Consider the following 27,044-nt stretch of genomic DNA (forward strand, 5'->3'; position numbering starts at 1 on the left):
ACGTGAGTTGGCTAAATACATTAATAAAGCAATGTGTAATGGGGTGATAACTGAAAAAGAACAAAAATTTCTGTTGATTGAAGAATTTGTTACACCTGTATTTTATACATTACCCAAAATACACAAGAACAGAGAGGCTCACCCTGGCCGTCCAATTGTTGCCAGTACTAACTCGATCATGACAAATGTATCCAAATACCTTGACAAGCTACTTAGACCATTAGCTATGGAATCTATGTCCTATATTAAGGACACAGGTGACTTCCTTGTGAAATTAGAGGAATTAAGTATGTCAAGTGAGAAATTTATCCTTTTTACCCTTGATGTGAATAGTCTATACACATCCATTACCCATACAAGTGGCTTAGGGGCTATTGGACAGGCTATCCAGAGTAATGATAGATTTTCTAACATTCATTGTGAGTTTATTTTAGGATTATTACAACTCATCCTCTACTGCAATTTTTTCCTTTTTCAGGATCAATTTTACCTACAATGTCAGGGTACTGCGATGGGGTCAAATGTCGCCCCCACATATGCCAACATCTTTATGAATGTATATGAGGAGAGATTTGTATACACTAACCAGTTGTTTCAACAATATGGACTATGTTGGTTCAGATATATCGATGATGTGTTTGGCATATGGGGGGGCAACATTGACTCCTTGCAGGAATTTGTGGCTGATTTGAATGTGTCTACTAGACACATCAAGTTTAAGTTGACCTTTAGTGAAGAGTCAGTGGCTTTTCTAGACACTAAGGTAATCAAAGATGGGAGGACATTAAAAATTGACCTATATAGGAAAGAGAGTGACAGAAATAGTCTTCTGAGGTATGAAATTGCCCACCCCCATTTGATTAATAGCCTACCTAGGAGCCAACTCCTGAGGGTTAAGAAAATTGTCTCAGATGATAGTATAGCACATACCAGATTACTTGAAATGGGTAAACTATTTATTGAGAGAGGTTTTCCCAAACAACTTATCCAGAAACAGATAGAAGAAGTGAGTGAAATTCCTAGACATTCTATCCTGAGAGGCAATACAACAAAGCAGAAAAAAGATAATAAACGTATGGTCTTTGTCTCACAATTCAACCCACTTAGCAAGAACATTAATAACATCATTAGGAAACACTGGTCTGTTATTAAAGACCTTAACCCTCAAATTAAAGAATTTGAACTACCACCTATGCCAGCTTATAGAAGGTGTAAAAACCTAAAGGGATAAATTAGTAAGAGCAGACTTAGGTTCTGGTAAGAAACAGACACAAACATATATATCTACACAAAAATTCGGCTGTTTCCCATGCTTAGGGTGTTGTAACTGCAATAATGTAATTAGAGGTGACTGTTTCCTGCATCCCCTGACCGGCAAGAAATATAAAATCCCTGGTTACTTTACATGTAACTCAGAGTATGTGATTTACTTAATCAAATGTCCATGCTCGAAGATTTATATAGGCGAGTCTACACGTAGGATAAGGGATAGAATTGTTGAACACAAATCCAACATAAGATGTGGGAACAGGGACGCTCCAGTCTCTAACCATTTCTTACAGGCAGGCCACACTATCTCCCAACTGAGATTCCAGGTCATAGAACAGATCAAGAGGCACAGGAGAGGTGGGGATAGACAATCTATACTCAAAAGCAGAGAGACATTTTGGATTTATACATTACAAACTCTTGCCCCCTTAGGAATGAATAAGGAAATAGATTGGCAAGTAACGCTGTGAATATATTATATTAAGATGTTATCTGGATATATTGTTAAAAGTGTGGTAATTATGTACATATATTGTTTCTGTAAAATTTGCTTTTTGCGATGTCAGAATACCGTAAATTGATGTTTTTATAAAATATATATATTTATATTTTGTCTTATAGGTTACTATAGAAGTTTAAAATGAAGTACCTTTATCCACTAGAGGGAGTTTGAGAACCATACTGTGTTTGATGTATGAAAGTGTTAACTATATGGGTACACACCCACACAGGTATCTGTGACCCCTCCCCACGTAGCTATTTAAGTAGTGTGTTTAGTTACTTCTGTATACAACATGATTAAGGTCAGTTGATGACCGAAACGTTGTTGCTTTCCTGTATGTTTCATCATTAAAAGCAGTTAAAAGTTCATAAAGTGTGGTGCTGCTGCTCTTTTCTACAAATTTGTCTACTTTGGGGGTTAGTGCAGAAACCCCTATAGCGTGCACCCTAAATTGGATGGTGAGTGCTGGGCCCATCTCTATTTTTCCATGTATGGGATATGAACAGGGCTTTATCTCTGAACACATACTGAAATTTTGTACCACTGCCCATCCCAAGATACCCATACTATACACAATCCCGAAAGTTCATAAAAATGCTGAGACCTCCAGGACGCCCCATAGTATCCGCTGTGAATTCCCTATGCCAACCGGTGTCGCAGTTTATTGATCTGCTGTTACAGCCGATTGTTAAGGGAACAAGGTCCTTTTTGCTAGATACTAGTGAATTTATTAGATTGTTGGGGTCTGTTCACGTCCAGTCTGGGGACATTTTGGTCACCATGGACGTGAACAGCCTCTATACAATCATTCCTCACATAGGACAGGAGGCAGTGAAAGCACATCTAGTGAATAGCCCCCTATACGAGGGACCGCCTATTGAATTCTTACTGGCATTGATCGATTTCTGTCTCAGTAAGAATTATTTTAGATTTAAGGACAAATTTTTTCTGCAGGTAGCAGGTACAGCCATGGGGTCATCCATGGCCCCCTCATATGAGAACTTATTTATGTCCCACTTTGAGAATCTGTACCTATGGGGTAAATGTGACTCTTCCATCATTTTCTACCGTAGGTTCATAGATGATATCTTTTTGATCTGGAGAGGGGGCATGGATGAACTCCATGGCTGGTTTGATCTGTTTAACAACACACAAACCACGGTTCGGTTCAAAATGTCTGCCGATTTGCACTCCATCAATTTCCTTGATCTTAAGGTGTTCAAAACGGCACAGGGACTGGGGTGCACACTATTTAGCAAACCCACAGACAGGAATTCCCTGTTGAGATCAGATAGTTGTCATCCCCCAGCACTCCTAAAGGGCATACTGAAATCACAATTAATTAGGACAGTGAGGAACAACTCTGATCCTACGAAGGGAGCCTCCCAGTTGTTGGAAATGGGTGAAAAAATTGCAGAGAGAGGGTATAAGTCACAAGACATCAAACAGATGATGGAGGAAGTGTCACAATATACACAAACACAACTGTTAACAAAGAAACCAAGACAAACCACAGATGAAAAGCTCATAATGGCTACCACATTTTCTCCCAGTACCAGAAAAGTGGGATCGATTCTAAGGACGCATTGGCCGATTGTGTCATCTGACCCAAAGCTACGCTTTAGCAACCACCTTACACCTATGGTGGGATACAGGAGGGGCACAAACCTGCAGGACCTACTGGTCAAAACGGACCCAAGGGCAAGCTACAGATCCATGACATATACTAACATCAAGGGATCATATAGATGTCTGGGGTGCACCACCTGTAATGGTCTTATGAATACGAAGACATTCCATCACCCACACACCAATCGACAATTCAGTATTTGTCATATATCTGTTGGTGTGTCCTTGTTCTCGCTTTTATGTTGGCAAGACGACGGGCACCCTCAGAGAAAGAATGGCAAATCATTGTCATGCTATCCGGTCAGCTCTGAAGTCTGGAGATTCAGATCAACCTGTGGCCAGGCATTGTGCACAACTTAAACATCCGGTGGCATCAATAAGATACACACTCATCGATCATGTCCCCCCTCTAGATAGGGCTGGGGACAGGGGCAAGATACTCCTGCAGCGGGAAGCACAGTGGATGTACCGATTGGGCACGGTATACCCAGGTGGACTTAACACAACTCCCGATTTCAAAGCTTAATGTAATGTGGCACTAAGGTGTGATACATTCTAAGGGTACGGTACCTAGACTACTATGACTCTGTGAGTTCTGGGCTCGCATTAAGGACAACCCATATAGGTCAACCTAGGTGGATGAAATATCTTCATTTTCTACAATCTGCAGAGTTTATTAAATCCAGCAAGGCTGTAAAGACACAATGATGCTCCTAGAACAGCTAGAAGAGGCAGAAGAGTGAAAAAATATGTGAAAAAATATGTGAAATAATATCCTAAACAAAGAAGAATCATGGGAGTAATACAAAACTCCAGTTGGTTCTGTGACAAGAAGGACATGATAAATCCTGGGAATTATAGAGTCATACCATCACCCAGTGGGACTTCTGCATTGAATGTGGGAACCATAATTTATGTTTATTTTAATTTTTAATTTTTATTTCCCTTTTTTGTTATCCTTATTGAATCAGAAATATTCAGTAAGGGGTTAAATGTGGAATGTGTGGTAACATTGTTTTTAGCAAAAACTAAGGTTCATGGAGAGAATGACCTAGTCTCAGCTAGCCAGTTAACCATAACTGGGGGGATTCTATTACTAGGTTGCCTATTGAAATAACCAGGGTCTTATAAAGCATAGGGTACCTACATATCATTCAAAATTAAGCTCTCAGGGATATCCTAGCCTAAGTATACCTAATATACATCATCACCCTGGAAATTTTGTATACATTGCAATCTTGGGGAATATGTCCCCCTTATTTAGGTGCAATCCAGCAATCTTTAAGGGTATACCTTACCCAAAAGAAGTAGGGATGATATTTTAAATGCAGTAGTGTATGGCTTTAAATTTTCAGCATAATACAAAATTACACGCTACCAAAGTAGGCAGTGTATCTTCCAGTTACTCTTAATACATATGCGTATGATTAAGCATTGCACCGTTTAAGTTCACAGGTTACTGCACAAACTCAGTGAGCACATTTTTTGAAAAATTATTTTCAGTATGCGAGTGGGGCACGATTAGTGTACATAGGTTGCCATGGCAACGGGCAACCCGTTGTGGAATAACACTTATTTCCTGCACATGTTCTACTTTTCAGATTATAGTATCTGCACCAATACTTGTTGTTTTTATGAGTCACCCATTAGACACGCTTTGAATTTTTTGATTCACTTTTCACGATTTACTTTAATATTGTAAGTAATATTTGTCTTCTGGAAGTGATGCAGTACACCACTTCCGGTTCTTATCGCTGGTGGAACGCAGTATGCGTTCCAACATCGGTAGTTTGGTGCCAAGGGAAAGGGGCATGGTTTTGAATGATAATTGTGAGTATGACACTATTTATTTTGTGTTTTGTGTTTAATTTACTATGCTGATGAAGGAGGCAAGTCCTCCGAAAACGTTACATCAACAAAGTAACTTTTGCTGTGAAAGACCTGAGAGTGCACTTCTTTTTGGCTGATATATATATATATATATATTAGCTATTATTTTGAAACAGTAAATTTGTCATCTAAGCACAGAATTACTTTCATTACATTTCAATGAGAGTTGAATGTCATCTTTTTAGTTTGTATCAGTGGGTCCAAAATCCCTAGAAATCCCATCAGACAGCTGTTAACATTTTACCTGCTGGTTCAACACCATATGCACTCCATGAGGCTTGATATCTGCTGTTGAATCACCCATAAACTCTAGGATATCATCAATGCCGGCTGTATATGGAAGACCCCGAAGTCGGATACAGTCTCTGGAACTACTGGTGGCCATAGAATAGTGAGGAGGAAGAACCGAGATAAGGGGGGCAGGAAGGGTTGGAATCAAAGGAGTTGACAAGTATCTGTTAAGAACCTGTATGTAGAACAAAAAATAAAATCTGTATTTCTCAAGGTTTTAAAACAAAAATGGACACATAGTATTTCATGTTTTACTGTAACTGACTAAAAGAACACACAAATAGAAATAAGAGGTGTTTAAAAGGCAATATATATAGAAAGCTTACTTAAAAGGGACAGTTTACTCCAAAATTGTTAGTTTAAAAAGAGATAATCCCTTTATTAGTACCAATTCCCCAGTTTTTGCAAACCAACACTCTTATATTAATACAATTTTCTCTCTGCAGAATACCCCCCGTATTTCAGTTCTTTTGGCAGACTTGCATTTTAGCCAATCAGTGTTGACTCATAAATAACTCCACAGGAGTGAGCACAAAATTCTATATGACATACATGAACTAGCGCTGTATAGCAGTGAAAAACTGCCAAATGGACGGAGTTTAAATTTTGACTAGACTGTCCCTTTAAGCAAGAGCAAAAATTAGATAATCAAGAATGTCAATTTCCAGCTCTTCTATTCCTAAAAGATTTTCTCCTCTTACCTGCTGCACCTCAGCAGCTGTGCTCCGGAACAGCTCAATGTATCTCTTCCCCAGGATCTCTTTGTGCTTCATGAGAGCTTGTTGAGCGTATTCTTCACAGGAGAACAGCACAAAGGCATCACCTGTTGGTCGGCCGTCTGGGTACTTCACAAATAATATCCCCTCCTTTTCCCCTGTGACTGGACACTCAGCGCCAAGGAAGGCCAGAACATCCTCTGGAGTCGCAGTGAATGGAAGACCTCTCATCCGAATAATAACTTGGTTTTCCTTTGACAGGAATTGGGCCACTTCATTAGATGTTCCTAGAGGAGAACAAATTAAAGGGACACTCAGGTTAAATTAAATTTTCATGATTCAGATACAGCATGTACTTTTACCCAACTTTCCAATTTACTTCCATTAAAAAAAATGTGCACAGCCTTTTATATTTAGACTATTTGAGTCACCAGGTCCTACTGAGCATGTGCAAGAATTCACGGACTATACGTATATGCATTTGTGATTGGCTGATTGCTATCACATGGTACAAGGGGAGTGGAAATATACATTTGAAATTTGTTATAAAAAAAATCTACTACTCATTTGAGGTTCAGACTAAGTGCTATTGCATTGTCTTGTTATCTTGCATTTGTTGATTGTGCAAATCTAATGTGTTGACTGGTCCTTTAAGGTAAATGCAGGTACTTTGCCATTTTTAAGCATATTCCTTATTAATTTTGCCTGTAATTTTTTTTATTTATTTTTTGTTATTTTATCACTTTATTAGTTGCATCATCATTCCTCCATGTCATTTAAATAGTACTCCAGTTAATTTGAAGTAGTGGTGCTTCAGAAGGATGACCTTCCTAATTGTAGGGGATGCATCCAAAACAAAATAAAAATGTATTTTAGACATTGAAGTGGACTACTTAGAAACTGGACTTTTTTCCTATCTTTAACATTGAGTGGACTACTAACTTTTTAGGAACTTACCTCCTGCAATCTTTAGAAACTCTTCTCCTGTAGCCTTGTAAACCTAAGAAAAACAGAATAGTTATTAAAACCCTGCAATGCAACGTAACTCAATCATCCACTGCAGGGCCCAAATTACCTCTATATAGCGACTCCCCATGTGGTGTTTATGTCGCTCAAGGGCCAAGTTCCTTTGTTCAGGATTTACAAATCGTACTAAAGCTTCTCCATTCCTCCTGCCCTGGGCATTCAGACAAAGTGCCACACCACCCCTAGGTTAGAGATAATGGAGTTAAAGGGACAGTATACACAACTTTTCCAATGACTGCATGTAGAAGCAGAATATGCACAGACACTGATCTAAAAATCCAGTATCCTTTTAAAAAACTTACTAAGAAGCTCCCTGTTTAGCACGGTTGACGAGGTTAAGCTGGGACACCCAATGAAATGGACTGAGAGCAGACCCCCCCTCCCCTGCATATGAAAAGGCCCATTATACAAACAGAAGCAGTCTGAAGTCTGTATACATCTAAAACTTTGGGGGCTTGGTTGTGAGTCTGAGAATCAGCATAATGTTATTTAAAAATAAGCAAAAACTATACTTTTACAAATACACCCCCAGATAGGCTATATAAATGGATCATCTACAAAACATTTATACAAAGAAAAATCTAGTGCACAATGTCCCTTTAATACAGAGGATATGCTGATATTTTACTCCTGCTAGAGCTCAAATAAGACACAATTTGCCTTGATTTGTTGATCACAGCATCAAATGTTTAATATTATTTACGCCTCTTATAGGCTGCTTCTCTGTTCAAGCATGACTTAATAGCTTTTTAAAGATAAGAATTTAGACAGACCACTTACTTGGCAATGTTGAGGCCTTTGAAGAACCGTGCAATGTCCTGGTCAGATGACTGCCACGGTAAACCACGAGCTCGGATTACTGTATCACTGTCCACCATCTCTGACTTACTACTACAGAAAAGCAAAACATAGAATGGGACCATAACTACAGATGTCTTCTTTAAAGGACCATTTAAATGAAATAAAAAAATAAAAAATATGGAAGAAAGAGTGGATCACCAGTAGTACCAGAGTTCCTAAATGGGTAAATCAAATAATCTCATTCGGAGAGAGTGTTTTAATAAATACTGACCATTTCTTAAATAAGTGCCCAATGTCTCGTTCATCATTCATATTATCGTCTAGCTGTTCTAACATACATTGTTTTTTTCCACAAAGTTTTTAACTTCCAATATGTTAGGGATGGATTTCCCTTTCCATTTCTTAAATATGAAATATCTAACAGCTAAGATAACCATGTTAATAATTTTATTTGACTGGGATTCCTTTGCATCCTTCCATAGGAAAACTATGTGAAACAATGAACATACCAAAGAGGAGACCTTCAATGCCTTGTTAGCCCAATATTCAGTTTCAACCAAAATAGTTTAATTCTAGGACACTCCCAAATAATATGAAAAAAAAGTTAGCTGCAGGTAGAGAACATTTCAAGCATTTATTAAAGTTAGAGTTGCCCCATCTATAACCTTTTTCAGGGCTATAATATGACCTATATAAAAAAAACTTTGACGTGGGATTCTCTCCATGATGTAGATAAAGTGACTTGCATAACTTTGACAATGGAGCTCTGAATAACATTAAAATCGATATTGGAGGGTATGCAATTTTAAACAACTTTCCCATTGCTCTCTTATTCTTTTTTGAAAGCTAAACCTAGGTAGGCTCAAATGGATTTCTAAACTGTTGAAGGCTGCCACTTATCTCAGTGCATTTTGACAGTGCTTGTCCATGTGAGCCAAATAGGTAAACACTGTGCTCACTCCTGTAGAGTTATTTATGAGTCAGCACTGATTGGCCAAAATGCAAGTATATGAAAAGATCTGAAATAAGGAGACAGTCTGCAGAGGCTTAGATACAAGGTAATCACAAAAGGTAAAAAGTGTTAATATTACCATGTTAGTTATGCAAATCTGGGGAATGGGTAATAAAAAGGGATTATCTATCTTTTTAAACAATAAAACTTTTCAAGTAGACTTTCCCTTTAATAACTAGCACTACTGATACTGGATGTGTGCGCTAGTTTCACTTCATTATTTTATAAGACCAGACAGACATTCTCTGGGACTGACCCAGCAAATGTCCACTAAGTGCTAATGACCAGTTACTGATTTACAGACCTGCATTAAACAGTCATCACTGCACTATGTACAGAAGACAGCAGAATACATAGGAAAAAGCTCTCTGCTCCTCAGTGAAATCCACTTTATATGAAAGAAAAAAATAACACTTTGGCTTCTTTGCTGCTTTTATATAAAGGTGTGTTCTTCATGTAAGAATGCAGCAGGACGGACTTTATTGCATTTGGTAGATTATTATACAGACAGTTCCTGCAATATATTTATTTTTTGATTTTGTAAAAGATTTCCACCCTGCCATATGGCATTCAGTAAGGAGACCAATGAAGACAGTGCATAAATGAGCAATATTATCACTGCTTGTAAAAGCTTCACATCTCACGGTAGAATTTTGTCAGAGCTATACAATATAATGTATACTATACATTTATGGCACATAATACGTCAAGGAAAATACAGATACAGATTTAGAGCTCAAATGTAACTACAAGAATAAAAAAAAAAAATATTAAAAAAGGGACAAGACAGAAGTTGGAAATTATAAAACTCCTTTAAAGGGACACTCAACCCAAAAAAAATTCTCTCATGATTCAGGTAGAGAATACAATTTTAAACAACATTCCAATTTACTCCTATTATATAATTTGCTTCATTTTAAAGATATCCTTTGTTAAAGAAATAGCAATGCACATGGGTGAGCTAATCACACAAGACATCCATGTGCAGCCACCAATCAGCAGCTACTGAGCCTATCTAGATATGCTTTTCATCAAAGAATATCAAGAGAATTAAGCAAAATGAGATAATAGGAGTAAATTAGAAAGTTTTTTAAAATTGCATACTCTTTCTAAATCATGAAAGAAAAAAAAAGTGGGTTTCATGTCCCTTTAAGCACAGGTAAAATTACACACAACAGAACTGCACTGAAGCACACAAGTTGCAATATATTTTTTCCACTATGTTTAAAGGACAATTTATAGTCGAAAAAAATCATGTTTTAATACATTAAAATTACATGCTCTAACACGAGGAACCCTGCAATGCTATGTGTTTAAAGGGACATAAAACCTAACAGTTTTTCTATTATGATTCAGATAGAGAATACAAATTTAAAAAAAAAGTTTCCATTTTACTTCTATTATCAAATTTGCTTCATTCTCATTTTATTCTTTGTTGAAGAGATATCTAGATAGTTAGGGTGCACTGTTTGGAGCACTACATGACAGGAAATAATGCTGCCATCTAGGGCTCTTGCTAATGTAAAACTGCTTCAGATACATGCACGCTCCTGAACTTACCTGCTTTTCAACAAAGGATAACAAGAAATAATTACATATTTTTTTCCACTATAATGGTTCTTCAACAAATTTACAGTGAAGAGAGAGATAGATGAGAGCGAGAGAGTGAGAGAGCGAGAGAGACAGAGCGAGCGATAGATAGATAGATAAAAAACACTTACCATGGCCCTGTCTCATACTTGTATTTTACAGTTTCTGGTCCAAAAAAATGGTGATCTGCAAAATAGGAGAAAATAAAGGAACATTAACTGGATAACTTTCTCACTAAAATATCTTTAAAAAACAAAACACCGTTTAGGATACAAAAATGTATTTGTTTTTATTGGTATTGCTGATATAACTCAAAATGCAATGCCCCATCAAGTGTCTTACCTGTATAGTTGAATAACTATATCAAATTACAAGCCGTATTGGTACAAGAAGGTCTATTATGTTTTTTAAATTAAAATAAATAAAACTCAGGTTATAATCACTTCTGTTTAAAAGATATCCTTGTTTTCCTCCTGGCAGACAAGATGAGACTAGAAATACCATTTCAAATTCGAATGGGACATTTATTAAACACAGTTGTAGACTAGAAATTTAAAACAAATTTTTATACGTTCGTTCGAATGTTTATATAACATTCTAACATTCTATTTTAGAATTTTCATTTTCGAATTTAATAAAATTTGAAAATATTCGTTAGAAGAATAGAATGTTTAGCTATGTATTCATTCAATTTCAAAATGTAATATTCAAATTGAAATGCGACATTCAAATTAGAATATTACATTTCGAAATTGAATGAATACATAGCTAAACATTCTATTCTTCTAACGAATATTTTCAAATTTTATTGAAAAATTTGAAAATGAAAATTCGAAAATAGAATGTTATATAAACATTCGAAATTCGATTTGAACAAACGTATAAAAATTTGTTTTAAATTTCGAATTTTTAGAAACATTCGCCCATCCCTAACAGCAACCATTGCCTTAGAGAGACTAAGCCACTTATTTCTTCAATATTTGAAAAAAAAAAAAAAAAATATATGGAAGAAGCAGCAGTGCACTACTGGGAGCTAGCAGATAAATTGGGTGAGCCATGGACAAGAGGCATGTTTGCAGTCACCAATCAGCAGATAGACTCAGGCATAGCAACGCACTATTGGGAGCTAACTAGGCATGCTTTTTAATTAAAGGGCCAGTAAACAGTAGAATAGCATAACCAAAAAAGCATAGTAAAATAGACAATACAAAAGCACTTAGCTTGAATTTCATTAGAATTTTATTTTCTTTCCCACTGTATCATGTGACAGCCATCAGCCAATCACAAAATGCATATACATATATTCTGGGAATCTTGCACATGCTCAGTAGGAACTGGTACCGTGCGACTATAAAAAGATTGTGCAAATTGATATAATGGATGAGAATTGGCTCTGAATTATAAAAGTTTAATTTTGATTTTAGTGGTCCTTTAAAGGACACCAAGAGAACAAAGCAAATTTAATAGAAGTAAAATGTTAAGTTGTTTAAAAATGTATGTTCTACAAAATCATGAAAGTTTCATTTTTATGTTTCTGTACATTTAATACCTTAATTGTTTATCTCTGTCAACAGCTAAGCAATATTACAATTTTGTCGCAAATAGTTGAAGAGCAGAGGATTAATTTACTGGTGTTCTATCGAGAACTCCAATCTGGCGTCACTTCTGGTGATTCCATACATCTGATTGGTTCGAGTCTCAGTGAGTGACAGGATTCACAACAGGGGTCAAGTCGAGCGGGAACGGAGTCCCTGCACTATTTTTGCAGGAGGAACTAAGTTCCCACTGGACAGAGAACAGAAACACCTCAGTAAATACTGCTGCTGTTGGAGCACAGTCTGGTTAGAGGAATACTGAGAGCCTCTAGTAATGGGCAGTAACAATTCCTACAATACACTAAATGCACATGGAGCTTACATTTCTGTGTGGCTTGCTCTGGAGTTATTTAGCTCCACTCAGCAGAAATACAACTATTGCACCTTAAGTGGGTGAGAGTCTGTGACAGAGGAGGATTCTCAGGCCCAAAAGCAACCGTTTAAACCTTAATTGGTTTTAATTTGCTTTCCTTAACCAAAGTGTATAGATTATATACATATAAATACAGTGTGTGTGTATAAAACAATATTAATTGTGAGGGGGGTGGAAGTCTTGGAGAGTTCCCACACTTTTTTGTGGGACTTGACCCCTAATTCACAACCAATCAGATGGGCACTGTAATCGCTTACCTTCACTATCTATTTTGCCTCCGCCTGGTGGGGTTGAAAGGGGGCAAAGCCCTCAAGGTTTACTTGGAGTGTATGCCAGGGGATCAGAGGTGCGCCACCCAAGACAGGCAAAACAGATAGTGAAAAGAGAAGAGTCACCGGAAGTGATGTCAGATTGGAGTTTAAAGGAATTGGAGTTCGACAGAACACTGGAAACAACTTCATAAGTTTTGCAACTCTGCAAAATGCAACTGTTCTCTTATTCACATCATCTGTAGAATGTTATTGTTTTAATAGTTGCTGTTTATTTGCAAAGCGTCTTTATGAAAAAATGTCACCTTATAAAACATTTAATTTGGTTATCCTCATCAAGGGACAGATGATATATGACAAATAAACCAGTATTTTCCTTAAAAGGGACACTGAACCCATTTTTTTTCTTTAATGATTCAGATAGAGCATGCAATTTTAAGAAACTTTCTAATTTACTCCTATTAATTTTTTCTTTGTTCTCTTGCTATCTTTATTTGAAAAAAGTAGGAATGCAAGCTTACGAGCCGGTGTCTTAAATTAAACCGTCTACCATAGGAATTTGTTTACCACGTCACTTCCGGTGACGTCCCATCAGCTGGTGGAGGTTTGTGGAGCTCACTGTGCATGCGCTAGAGGCACAAACTCTTTACAACAGCTGATGAGAATATGATCAATGCGCACGTTACTTATAACTCTGGAGCTAATAATATTATAGACTTAATAAACTCATTGTGCTGCAAATGCTTACTACACGTGCAAATATACAGATTTAATGTGCATATTAGTTGTATACATAGGAGGGGTGGGGGTGTTGTATTTATTAGAAAACTTTATACAGCAGTATCTAACATCAGTTTGATGGATCACCAGGATTTCAATAGTCACCTAAATCTGTATATTTGCACGTGTAGTAAGCATTTGCAGCACGATGACTACTGATCATTACACATACGTCCGCACATACATATTTATCTGTCTGGGTATCCATCACATATTCATCCTCAGCAGACCACAAGTCTATGCTCAGATCTGGACTAACCCATTTCACCAAAAAGGGAGATGCCTATTACAGTTTATTAAGTCTATAATATTATTAGCTCCAGAGTTATAAGTAACGTGAGCGTGCCACATAATTTATCGTATTTTCATCAATTCAGCTCAGCTGTTGTAAGGAGATTGTGCCTCTAGCGCAGGCGCAGTGAGCGCCACAAACCTCCACCAGCTGAGAAACGTCACTGGAAGTGATGAGATATACACATTCCTACGGGTAGACACATTACTTTAGAACACCGGCCCATTTTTGGTTTAGCACCCTAGATAGCACTTGCTGATTGGTGGATGCAAGAATGAAGAAAAATTGATAATGAGTAAATTAGGAAGATTCAAGCTCTATCTGAATCATGAAAGAAAATTTTGGTTCAGTATCCCTTTAAAAGGTAAAGTTTACTGTAAAATTTGTATTCCCTTAATGTATTTACAATGATTTGTTATACCAGCTGCAGAGTTTAAAATATATGGAAAATGGCTATTTCATATACAAAAACCATAGATAAATTAGCATTCTCTGCTATTTTAAACCACATTCCAATTAAATGGACAGGGAGACCAGACCTCATTAGCTCATCAGTTTATATTTACACTAAATCCTCCTTACCTAGCCTCTCTATACAAAGTGGGACCAATACTTAGAGAGAACAATGGAAAATTACCATTTTATTATCTCACTTTCACTACTCCCACTGAGAGTGCGATTACTTCAAAAACCATCATGTTTATATAGCTTTTTTATAACCTGTACTAAATTCAGCATAGGTTGGACTACAACAGGCAAAAAACCATCTATTGCTAATGACAAAAATCAGGGTAAAGAAGCTATTTGTAGACAATTTACTACACTCCAGCAAGTAAAATAGAGAATTGGGAACTCATTAAAATGGGACAGTGTAGTCAAAATTAAACTTTCACGTTTCAGATAGGACATGCAATTTTAAAACAACTTACCAATTTACTTATATCATCAAAATTTGCTTTGTTCTCTAGGTATTTTGTTGAAAGCTAAACCTAGTTTAGGCTTGTATGCTAATTTCTAAGCCCTTGAAGGCTGCCTCTTATCTCAGTGCATTTTGACAGTTTTTCAAGCTAGATGGCGCTAGTTCATGTGAGCTTTATAGATAAACATTGTGCTCACTCCCATTGAGTTACTTAAGAGTCAGCACTGAATGGCTAAAATGTAAGTCTGTCAAAAGAACTGAAACAAGTGGGCAGTCTGCAGAGGTTTAGCTGCAAGGTAATAACAGGAAAAAAATGTATATATATATTATTATAACTGTGTTTATGCAAAACTGGGGAATGAGTAATAAAGGGATTATCCATCTATCTTTTTTTAAAAAATAAAAACTCGAGTAGACTGTCCCTTTAAAAGGAGAGGAAAAAAATAAACTGTCCCTTTAAGTTTATAATTTCAAACAAATAATAACGTCATCATCATCAAAACTCTGCCCATGCTGCCAACTATTCTACAACATTATCTAAGGGAATTCATATAATTAGAACTTGCTGATCAAATAAGTTAGAAACACAGAAAGGTAGACAGCTGGTCATAAATCTGTGAAACTACTGATTGAGAAGTCACATCCCTAATAATAAAAGCCTGTTTTCTATTTATAAAATGGACAGTAAACACCTTGTAATTACAAGATATGCCTGCTGTGTTTCTATTGAGGAGTTGCACATTAGTCACAATATTGACATAAATGAAAATACAATAGGTGAAAATACAGATAATGCTTCATAAACTAATACATAGATCTAATACAACTATCCTCATTTTTGTCCCAAGTAATAATATTTTAGGTCTCTCATGAGTCCTTTTTCAGTATATAAACAAAAGATAATGGGATATTTTAGGTTGAATCAAGCTGTGTAAACAAATTATTGTAAAAATGTATAGAGTAAAACCATAACTGATCTTTTTGATACTAGCTAAAAAACAAATTATGTAACACCCTGCATAGATAAAATTAAGGCGTAAAAAAACAAAACAAAAAACATAATTTATGCTTACCTGATAAATTCCTTTCTTCTGTTGTGTGATCAGTCCACGGGTCATCATTACTTCTGGGATATAACTCCTCCCCAACAGGAAATGCAAGAGGATTCACCCAGCAGAGCTGCATATAGCTCCTCCCCTCTACGTCACTCCCAGTCATTCGACCAAGAATCAACGAGAAAGGAGAAACCAAGGGTGAAGTGGTGACTGGAGTATAATTTAAAAGATATTTACCTGCCTTAAAACAGGGCGGGCCGTGGACTGATCACACAACAGAAGAAAGGAATTTATCAGGTAAGCATAAATTATGTTTTCTTCTGTTATGTGTGATCAGTCCACGGGTCATCATTACTTCTGGGATACCAATACCAAAGCAAAAGTACACGGATGACGGGAGGGATAGGCAGGCTCATTATACAGAAGGAACCACTGCCTGAAGAACCTTTCTCCCAAAAATAGCCTCCGAAGAAGCAAAAGTGTCAAATTTGTAAAATTTGGAAAAAGTATGAAGCGAAGACCAAGTTGCAGCCTTGCAAATCTGTTCAACAGAGGCCTCATTCTTAAAGGCCCAAGTGGAAGCCACAGCTCTAGTAGAATGAGCTGTAATTCTTTCAGGAGGCTGCTGTCCAGCAGTCTCATAGGCTAAACGAATTATGCTACGAAGCCAGAAGGAGAGAGAGGTAGCCGAAGCCTTATGACCTCTCCTCTGACCAGAATACACGACAAACAGGGAAGACGTTTGTCGAAAATCCTTAGTTGCCTGCAAGTAGAACTTGAGGGCACGAACTACATCCAGATTGTGTAGAAGACGTTCCTTCTTTGAAGAAGGATTTGGACACAAGGATGGAACAACAATCTCTTGATTGATATTCCTGTTAGTGACTACCTTAGGTAAGAACCCAGGTTTAGTACGCAAAACTACCTTGTCTGAGTGAAAAATCAGATAAGGAGAATCACAATGTAAGGCTGATAACTCAGAGACTCTTCGAGCCGAGGAAATAGCCATTAAAAACAGAACTTTCCAAGATAACAATTTTATATCAATGGAATGAAGGGGTTCAAACGGAACACCCTGTAAAACGTTAAGAACTAAGTTTAAACTCCATGGCGGAGCAACAGTTTTAAACACAGGCTTGATCCTAGCTAAAGCCTGACAAAAGGCCTGGACGTCTGGATTTTCTGACAGACGCCTGTGTAACAAGATGGACAGAGCTGAGATCTGTCCCTTTAATGAGCTAGCCGATAAACCCTTTTCTAAACCTTCTTGTAGAAAGGACAATATCCTAGGAATCCTAACCTTACTCCAGGAGTAACCTTTGGATTCGCACCAGTATAGGTATTTACGCCATATCTTATGGTAAATCCTTCTGGTAACAGGCTTCCTAGCCTGTATCAGGGTATCAATAACCGACTCAGAAAAACCACGTTTTGATAAAATCAAGCGTTCAATTTCCAAGCAGTCAGCTTCAGAGAAGTTAGATTTTGATGTTTGAATGGACCCTGTATCAGAAGGTCCTGTCTTAGAGGTAGAGACCAAGGCGGACAGGATGACATGTCCACTAGATCTGCATACCAAGTCCTGCGTGGCCATGCAGGCGCTATTAGAATCACTGATGCTCTCTCCTGTTTGATTTTGGCAATCAATCGAGGAAGCAGCGGGAAGGGTGGAAACACATAAGCCATCCCGAAGTTCCAAGGTGCTGTCAAGGCATCTATCAGAACCGCTCCCGGATCCCTGGATCTGGACCCGTAGCGAGGAAGTTTGGCGTTCTGGCGAGACGCCATGAGATCTATCTCTGGTTTGCCCCAACGTCGAAGTATTTGGGCAAAGACCTCCGGATGAAGTTCCCACTCCCCCGGATGAAAAGTCTGGCGACTCAAGAAATCCGCCTCCCAGTTCTCCACTCCCGGGATGTGGATTGCTGACAGGTGGCAAGAGTGAGACTCTGCCCAGCGAATTATCTTTGATACTTCCATCATTGCTAGGGAGCTTCTTGTCCCTCCTTGATGGTTGATGTAAGCTACAGTCGTGATGTTGTCCGACTGAAACCTGATGAACCCCCGAGTTTTTAACTGGGGCCAAGCCAGAAGGGCATGGAGAACTGCTCTTAATTCCAGAATGTTTATTGGCAGGAGACTTTCCTCCTGATTCCATTGTCCCTGAGCCTTCAGAGAATTCCAGACAGCGCCCCAACCTAGTAGGCTGGCGTCTGTTGTTACAATTGTCCAGTCCGGCCTGCTGAATGGCATCCCCCTGGACAGATGTGGCCGAGAAAGCCACCATAGAAGAGAGTTTCTGGTCTCTTGATCCAGATTCAGAGTAGGGGACAAGTCTGAGTAATCCCCATTCCACTGACTCAGCATGCACAATTGCAGCGGTCTGAGATGTAGACGTGCCAAGGGTACTATGTCCATTGCTGCTACCATTAAGCCGATCACCTCCATGCATTGAGCTACTGACGGGAGTTGAATGGAATGAAGGACACGGCATGCATTTAGAAGCTTTGTTAATCTGTCTTCTGTCAGATAAATCTTCATTTCTACAGAATCTATAAGAGTCCCCAAGAATGGAACTCTTGTGAGAGGAAAAAGAGAACTCTTCTTTTCGTTCACTTTCCATCCATGCGACCTTAGAAATGCCAGAACTAACTCTGTATGAGACTTGGCAGTTTGAAAGCTTGAAGCTTGTATCAGAATGTCGTCTAGGTACGGAGCTACCGAAATTCCTCTCGGTCTTAGTACCGCCAGAAGGGCACCCAGAACCTTTGTGAAGATTCTTGGAGCCGTAGCCAATCCGAATGGAAGAGCTACAAACTGGTAATGCCTGTCTAAGAAGGCAAACCTTAGATACCGGTAATGATCTTTGTGAATCGGTATGTGAAGGTAAGCATCCTTTAAATCCACTGTGGTCATGTACTGACCCTTTTGGATCATGGGTAAAATTGTCCGAATAGTTTCCATTTTGAACGATGGAACTCTTAGGAATTTGTTTAGGATCTTTAAATCCAAGATTGGCCTGAAAGTTCCCTCTTTTTTGGGAACCACAAACAGGTTTGAGTAAAACCCTTGTCCTTGTTCCGACCGCGGAACCGGATGGATCACTCCCATTAATAACAGATCTTGTACACAGCGTAGAAACGCTTCTTTCTTTATCTGGTTTGTTGACAACCTTGACAGATGAAATCTCCCTCTTGGGGGAGAGAATTTGAAGTCTAGAAGGTATCCCTGAGATATGATCTCTAGCGCCCAGGGATCCTGAACATCTCTTGCCCAGGCCTGGGCGAAGAGAGAGAGTCTGCCCCCCACTAGATCCGGTCCCGGATCGGGGGCCCTCGGTTCATGCTGTCTTTGGGGCAGCAGCAGGTTTCCTGGCCTGCTTGCCCTTGTTCCAGGACTGGTTAGGTTTCCAGCCTTGTCTGTAACGAGCAACAGCTCCTTCCTGTTTTGGTGCAGTGGAAGTTGATGCTGCTCCTGCTTTGAAATTCCGAAAGGGACGAAAATTAGACTGTCTAGCCTTAGCTTTGGCTTTGTCTTGAGGCAGGGCGTGGCCCTTACCTCCTGTAATGTCAGCGATAATTTCTTTCAAACCGGGCCCAAATAAAGTTTGCCCCTTGAAAGGTATATTAAGTAATTTGGACTTAGAAGTTACATCAGCTGACCAGGATTTTAGCCACAGCGCCCTACGTGCCTGAATGGCGAATCCTGAGTTCTTAGCCGTAATTTTGGTTAAATGTACTACGGCCTCCGAAATGAATGAATTAGCTAGTTTAAGGACTCTAAGCCTGTCCGTAATGTCGTCCAGCGTAGCTGAACTAAGGTTCTCTTCCAGAGACTCAATCCAAAATGCTGCCGCAGCCGTAATCGGCGCGATGCATGCAAGGGGTTGCAATATAAAACCTTGTTGAACAAACATTTTCTTAAGGTAACCCTCTAATTTTTTATCCATTGGATCTGAAAAGGCACAGCTATCCTCCACCGGGATAGTGGTACGCTTAGCTAAAGTAGAAACTGCTCCCTCCACCTTAGGGACCGTTTGCCATAAGTCCCGTGTGGTGGTGTCTATTGGAAACATCTTTCTAAATATTGGAGGGGGTGAGAACGGCACACCGGGTCTATCCCACTCCTTAGTAACAATTTCAGTTAGTCTCTTAGGTATAGGAAAAACGTCAGTACTCGCCGGTACCGCAAAGTATTTATCCAACCTACACAATTTTTCTGGTATTGCAACAGTGTTACAATCATTAAGAGCCGCTAAAACCTCCCCTAGTAATACACGGAGGTTCTCCAATTTAAATTTAAAATTTGAAATATCTGAATCCAATCTGTTTGGATCAGAACCATCACCCACAGAATGAAGCTCTCCGTCCTCATGTTCTGCAAGCTGTGACGCAGTATCAGACATGGCCCTAGTATTATCAGCGCACTCTGTTCTCACCCCAGAGTGATCACGCTTGCCTCTTAGTTCTGGTAATTTAGCCAAAACTTCAGTCATAACAGTAGCCATATCTTGTAATGTTATCTGTAATGGCCGCCCAGATGTACTAGGCGCCATAATATCACGCACCTCCCGGGCGGGAGATGCAGGTACTGACACGTGAGGCGAGTTAGTCGGCATAACTCTCCCCTCGCTGTTTGGTGAAATTTGTTCAATTTGTACAGATTGGCTTTTATTTAAAGTAGCATCAATACAGTTAGTACATAAATTTCTATTGGGCTCCACCTTGGCATTGGAACAAATGACACAGATATCTTCCTCTGAATCAGACATGTTTAACACACTAGCAATAAACTTGCAACTTGGTTACAATCTTATTTAACAAAAACGTACTGTGCCTCAAAGGGCACTAAACGATTAAATGACAGTTGAAATAATGAACTGAAAGACAGTTATAGCATCAATCCTTAAAAACAACACAACTTTTAGCAAAGGTTTGTTCCCATTAGTAAAGTAACAATAATTAAATTTGAAACATAAAAATTACAGAACAACGTTTTTAATCACAGTCAATATATAAGTCTCACAGCTCTGCTGAGAGAATCTACCTCCCTCCAAAGAAGTTTGAAGACCCCTGAGATCTGTTAGAGATGAACCGGATCATGCAGGAAATACAAGAGTAACTGACTGGAATTTTTTGATGCGTAGCAAAGAGCGCCAAAAACGGCCCCTCCCCCTCACACACAGCAGTGAGAGAGAAACGAAACTGTCACAATTAAAACAAGCAACTGCCAAGTGGAAAAAAAAAAAAAATGCCCAAATATTTATTCACTCAGTACCTCAGAAAATGCAAACGATTCTACATTCCAGCAAAAACGTTTAACATAATAAATACCTATTAAAAGGTTTAATGTACTTTTAACAGAGTAATTCCGGTGAAATACCATCCCCAGAATACTGAAGTGTAGAGTATACATACATGTCATAACGGTATGGCAGGATTTTCTCATCAATTCCATTCAGAAAATAAAAACTGCTACATACCTCAATGCAGATTCATCTGCCCGCTGTCCCCTGATCTGAAGCTTTTACCTCCCTCAGATGGCCGAGAAACAGCAATATGATCTTAACTACTCCGGTTAAAATCATAGTAAAAACTCTGGTAGATTCTTCTTCAAACTCTGCCAGAGAGGCAATAACATGCTCCGGTGCTATTGTAAAATAACAAACTTTTGATTGAAGTTATAAAAACTAAGTATAATCACCATAGTCCTCTCACACATCCTATCTAGTTGCTGGGTGCAAGAGAATGACTGGGAGTGACGTAGAGGGGAGGAGCTATATGCAGCTCTGCTGGGTGAATCCTCTTGCATTTCCTGTTGGGGAGGAGTTATATCCCAGAAGTAATGATGACCCGTGGACTGATCACACATAACAGAAGAAAAACACTTTAAATAATGGAAGGAGTGTGGATATGTAAAACGTATATCTCTTAACAGTTTAAGCCACAGAGTTATGTAATTTTATGCTAGGACTATATAATGTTTCACATGGGAAAAATGAAGGTACCAATTTTTTTCCATCTAGTAGAGACAGGCAACAACAACAACAACAACTAGTAGTGTTCTTGCCTCTCCCGCAACTCTGGCCGTAACCCACGAGGAGAAGGTCAGCAACACTCAAATGTTAAAGATAATACCTATCTCCCTTATAACCCGAGTTGCTTAGTGTTGGTGACATTTAATACCCATTATGAACATCATGAATAAATGAACTTATAAAAGTCAGAGTTAGCCCTGATGTTAACGGCGTCAGTGCAGAAAAAAGCGCATGGCAAATATGTATTAGCAGCGCATATTGTAAATATCAGCTTATGAGAAAACATTACTTATCTTAACTGAGTGTAGGCAGCTGCAATACATATAAATACACATGAAACAGACAAACACTTAGAGCATATTTTATGGTTAACTTATGACTGATAGTGTTGATCTCCATACTGTGTCAGCGGCTACATATCAGACAGACATATTTAAATCAGTCGATCAATTGTAAAACATATTAAAGAACTAACTTATAGAAAACAAAGTTTAAATTTGCGGATATGGATGAGTGACTCAACAAAAGCACCTTCTAGGAAACGAGTGGCAATAAGAACAGGTGACATATGTTATCACCCCTATGCTTTTGTTTACAAACAGGGCAGCGTCTTACTGTGAGTGCATGAGTTTCGTTGTGAGAGGTAAACGGATAAGTTCATGCTCGGTATAGTTCTCATGTGAACATTAAATTGAACAGGGCAGTGTAGAATGAAGATTTTGTCCGGTCGGCTGCTGTGATGGTCAAAGATCAGATGTGATTATGGACCTGTGTTCTTCAGTCACAACCACACAAGGGCAACCCCCGGACCCGCACTCAGCCGCAACCGTCCGTTGAGTCTTGCTCTGTATACCGGAGAGGTCTTTGAGTGTTGAACCTGTTGAGTCCCCCTTCTTAGCGTTTTTTGCTTGTGAACTGCCCAACATCTTCGAGGGCACTAGTTTGTGGCTAAGAAGGTGATGGAAATTCCCAAGCAGCTGAACATTGGGTTACACGACTTCCCCGGGCACTAGAAATTGTTTGCTGCAATCCCGGTGGCCTTGATTGTATCGGCAGTATTTAATTAATGAGGGTTTAAAGGTCCTGCTCAGAGGGCACTTTATCAGTGGTTGGAACACTGCCTCCAGCCTAAGGAGTAGCAAGTCAAGTTCTTTAGTGGAATTTTCAGTCCGCATTTCCATTACGATGTTAATCATCATGTTTTCTTTGCTTTTCCGCTTTGTGTCCCCACTAATTAATAAATCAGGCTTGTCAGAGATGGTGATAGGTATTGTAATTTACTTGATATAATAGGATGTGGTAGATATGCGTTCAGTTCTGGTAGGATACCCCGGAAATCCGGGGGGTGGAGAAGCTGCCTGTGAGATCACCGCCGTTACAGGCCTCAGATGTCCTTTACAGTCCCTGGGGTCATAAATACAGCAGTATTGTTTTAGAGTTATAATGTAGATCACTGGGTACACAAAACCAGTCGTGTTATTGCTGGAATTTTGGAGTGATAATCAGCGAATTATGATCCCCTCTCCCTGAGCTCCAGAAAGATGCGACCGTGCAGAGTCGCTGCTAGGACACGCCCCCAAGTCTAAACATTTTTTTAAAATCAAAATTTACATCCAGCCAACAATTGCCTTATTTGGGAGGAGTCAAACTAGTCTTTAGTCTGCAGACAATTCTAACTACAGGACATGAAAAGGGAGCAAAATAAATAAAAATATACTGCAAAGTTCTTCCATTAAGCATAAAAACATATTATACAAATCTCAAGGTGTTTACTGTCTCTTTAATAAATACATTTTTAAAAAAATGGATGCAATGTTTATATGTCAAAGGGATCATACTGGTACCATTGAGGTTGCATGTTTTTTTTTTTTTGTGCAAAGCCCATGCCCAGCCGATGTCTACTCTTCATGCAGGGCCAGCCCATTTAAAAGGGGCATATGCTTGAGAACAAGAGAGGATGATGATGGTTTTAATGAGCGAAAAAAGATATTTCAAATACAAACACAAAAGGAACATTTTTTCCATACATTTAATACTCTGCTATAATTAGACCACGTTTGGACCACATTAAGGGTAAAATAACTTTACAGTGCAGTGCCCCTTTAAGTATATCCAGAGGCTTGCTTGTTTTAACAACAAAATGATTCATATAAACCATTTTATGCAATTACAATGCAATTACAATGCCGTGCTTAAAGGGATATGGGAGTCAAAATTAAACTTTCATGCTTCAGATAAAGCATGCAATTTTAAGACTTTTCAGTTCACTTTTATCATCAAATGTACTTCATTCTCTGAATCTTTGTAAAGCATATCTAGGTAGGCACTACTTGGAGCTAGCTGGCGACTGGTGGCTATATACATATGCTTCTTGTCATTGGCTCACCAAATGCATTCACATAGATCCCAGTAGTGTATTGCGGTTTTGCAGTGGATTTTAACTGTGTGTTTAACCACTTTGTAGGGGTTATAAAAAGCAATACATTAAAGTATTTTCTTTTAATTTTAGCTCTATACTACTCAATTAAAAAAAGCATAAAGTAATTTTCTTAAAGTCACAATAAACTATTATTTATGGACCACCCTGTCGGATCCTTATTGGAAACAAAACAGAACGGTAGGACAAGTCTAATCACATGGTTAACAATAACAATCCTTAAGTAGCAAGTTCAAGAAATCCCACTTTTTAGGGAAACAATCCTACTAGACACACAAATGATTAAACTAGCTAAACAAGTACAAAAAAATAAACAAAGTAAATTAGCCTCACGCTTTTAAATGAGCAATTGATGAAATCTAAACAATGCTGGTCTTGTAAAAAAAAAAACGCACACACACACACACGTGTGTGTGTGTATGTATATATATATATATATATATATATATATATATATATATATATACATACATACACACACACACACACACACACAATCATATCAAAACATGAACATTTAAATTTCATAATGTGATTTACTTACTGTAAGGCTCCTCTAGTAGTGCAAGTATTGTATCAACCATGGCGGTTACTTGCCAGACCCCAAAGTCATTATCGCTGTCATCCACTTGAATTTCCAGATCTTTCTTGTATGTAAAGGAAATTTTTGCCATCACCAAGTAGTTGTCCCTTTATTACTGGTAGAAAAGGAATGTTCTTAAGAAACCCTGCATGCTCGTGTAGCCTAAGGCCCTGGGGAAAAATACAACTTTCCAATCTGCTTCATCTGCCAAAATTGTATAATGTTTATATCTGAACCATGGAGTTGTTTTGCAGCACATGCACCAATAATCCATGACAATCCAAGCTGTTTATATGCAGCACGTGATTGTGCAATACTATTATAGTGAAAATGATGAGAGAGACACACACAAACAAACGTTTTATTTAACTTTTTCTTTTCCCATAGCATTATTAGCAGGGGGGGAAAGAAAAATACAATGGCCACTTGTTTGAAAGCGTTGCATACCACTGGTATTATAGCCACAGTGGGCATTAGCTAAACAACTGTTGAGAGAGATGTTTGTGTTCCAGTACAAGCTCTGACACATCAAGGGAGGAAGATTTACTTTATGTTTTGCTCTATTACATTAGCAGATATGATATACAATAAAGTCTACAATTAGTGTATATTGCCACCTACACTTTGGATGGATGGCAGATCAGCCAATCAGAGGCTCTAGCTGGTCCCACTGCAGCTGCTGACTGGCTAATCTGATCATATCCAATGGTGAGAGTGTTGATTTGTGGGCAGTGGGTGCAGCACTTTTAGGCATCATTGCATTGTTGACTGACAAACAAATAGGGCAGATGCTGTTAGTCAATAAACATACTGCTATTTTTTTACCCATCTTTTATGTCTCCTTAATGAGTAATGAGACCTTATAATCTATATATAATTATATAATTACAGTATGGAGTCAGTATATTTTAGGATCCTGGCTCCACACCCGAATGACAGCAGTAATCATATCTGTGCACTTTCGCAACAAAGTCCCACTCTCTACCAGAGGAAAGGATACATTCTGCCATTGATTTGATGGTCAGGTCACCGACGGGGGCTGCATTTGGGCAGCACTCATGAAACTCCTTCCGTAGATCAAAAAAGGAATAGAAGCTGTCCGGCAGAAGAAAATTCTATGGGTGAAGAAAGAAGGAGAGTTGTATGCATCATTCTTCAATGAAAAGCATTTGACAACAAGCGAGTCTAATGCTACAATTTGAAAGTAAAGCAGACTGCAGTTAAATGGTAGCCTACCTTCTTAGATGCCTCTGGGTGCAGAACCTGGCGTAGGAAGAGTTGGCCATCGGTGCATAGGGTGTACGATGTCCTGCCTAATGCTCGAAGGTCTGAATAAACAATCTGTGTGAACTGTAGGAAGTACACAAATCATATTACAACTTCACAACATATGGAACTAGACACAATCTGTCAGCATAAAAACAGGTCAGAGGTTTAGTGGTACTATGCTTAGTTCAAGTGAATTTATGCAGAACACTGGCAAAGTTCTGTAATTCCAGTCTCCTATATTTTATTATTATTGTTTTTAAATCAAAAGAAACATAAAAAGAAACAGATTGTGTTAAACAGGAGATAACAAAATGAGCAATTGTCAGTGTAACCAAGGCCTGCAGCTAGATAAAGACAGCAGACATTCTGCCTCGTCTGAGTATGGGCAAGAAACCAACTTCCTGTCTCTCTAGTTTTCACTAGATAGTAAACAAGTTTGTGTTACTCTAAATGATTTAGGACATGAAGTTAGAGAGACATAAGCCCCATTTAGGGGCAGTGACAGGAAGTAATGGATGGAAAAAAATAAAAGTTTAGGAAGGAAATAAAAAGGTAAAACCTTTTAAAAACGAATAATACATATTGCAATGATTTCTATTAAGTATAAGCCGGTGCTTAGTGCTTTTTTGGGTGGTTTCCACAATGAAACAGATTTATATCCCTATGAACACTGTAAAGTTGGCACAAGTTTGGCCATGAGAGCAGGTTG

At 38.5% G+C, this 27,044-nt stretch overlaps 1 protein-coding gene across 3 annotated transcripts in view; it reads right to left on the reverse strand.

Moving 5' to 3' along the window:
• The window catches only part of ESRP2 (epithelial splicing regulatory protein 2), a 64,192-nt gene that overhangs the window by 23,208 nt on the left and 13,940 nt on the right, over nucleotides 1–27,044 (reverse strand). For all 3 annotated transcript variants that reach the window (XR_008400187.1, XM_053699531.1, XM_053699530.1), the window contains exons 4-12: nucleotides 26,303–26,416; nucleotides 26,067–26,181; nucleotides 25,028–25,126; nucleotides 10,858–10,912; nucleotides 8,104–8,214; nucleotides 7,373–7,505; nucleotides 7,255–7,297; nucleotides 6,283–6,584; nucleotides 5,535–5,756 (exon numbers count right to left, since the gene is read on the reverse strand). Coding sequence is in view for 2 of the 3 variants with exons in the window: in XM_053699531.1 (XP_053555506.1) it covers nucleotides 5,535–5,756; nucleotides 6,283–6,584; nucleotides 7,255–7,297; nucleotides 7,373–7,505; nucleotides 8,104–8,214; nucleotides 10,858–10,912; nucleotides 25,028–25,126; nucleotides 26,067–26,181; nucleotides 26,303–26,416 (1,194 nt within the window). In the remaining variant the exon portion in view is untranslated. The remainder of the gene's footprint in view (nucleotides 1–5,534; nucleotides 5,757–6,282; nucleotides 6,585–7,254; nucleotides 7,298–7,372; nucleotides 7,506–8,103; nucleotides 8,215–10,857; nucleotides 10,913–25,027; nucleotides 25,127–26,066; nucleotides 26,182–26,302; nucleotides 26,417–27,044) is intronic.

Source organism: Bombina bombina, chromosome 1, assembly GCF_027579735.1.
Source record: "Bombina bombina isolate aBomBom1 chromosome 1, aBomBom1.pri, whole genome shotgun sequence".
Classification (NCBI taxonomy): domain Eukaryota; kingdom Metazoa; phylum Chordata; class Amphibia; order Anura; family Bombinatoridae; genus Bombina; species Bombina bombina.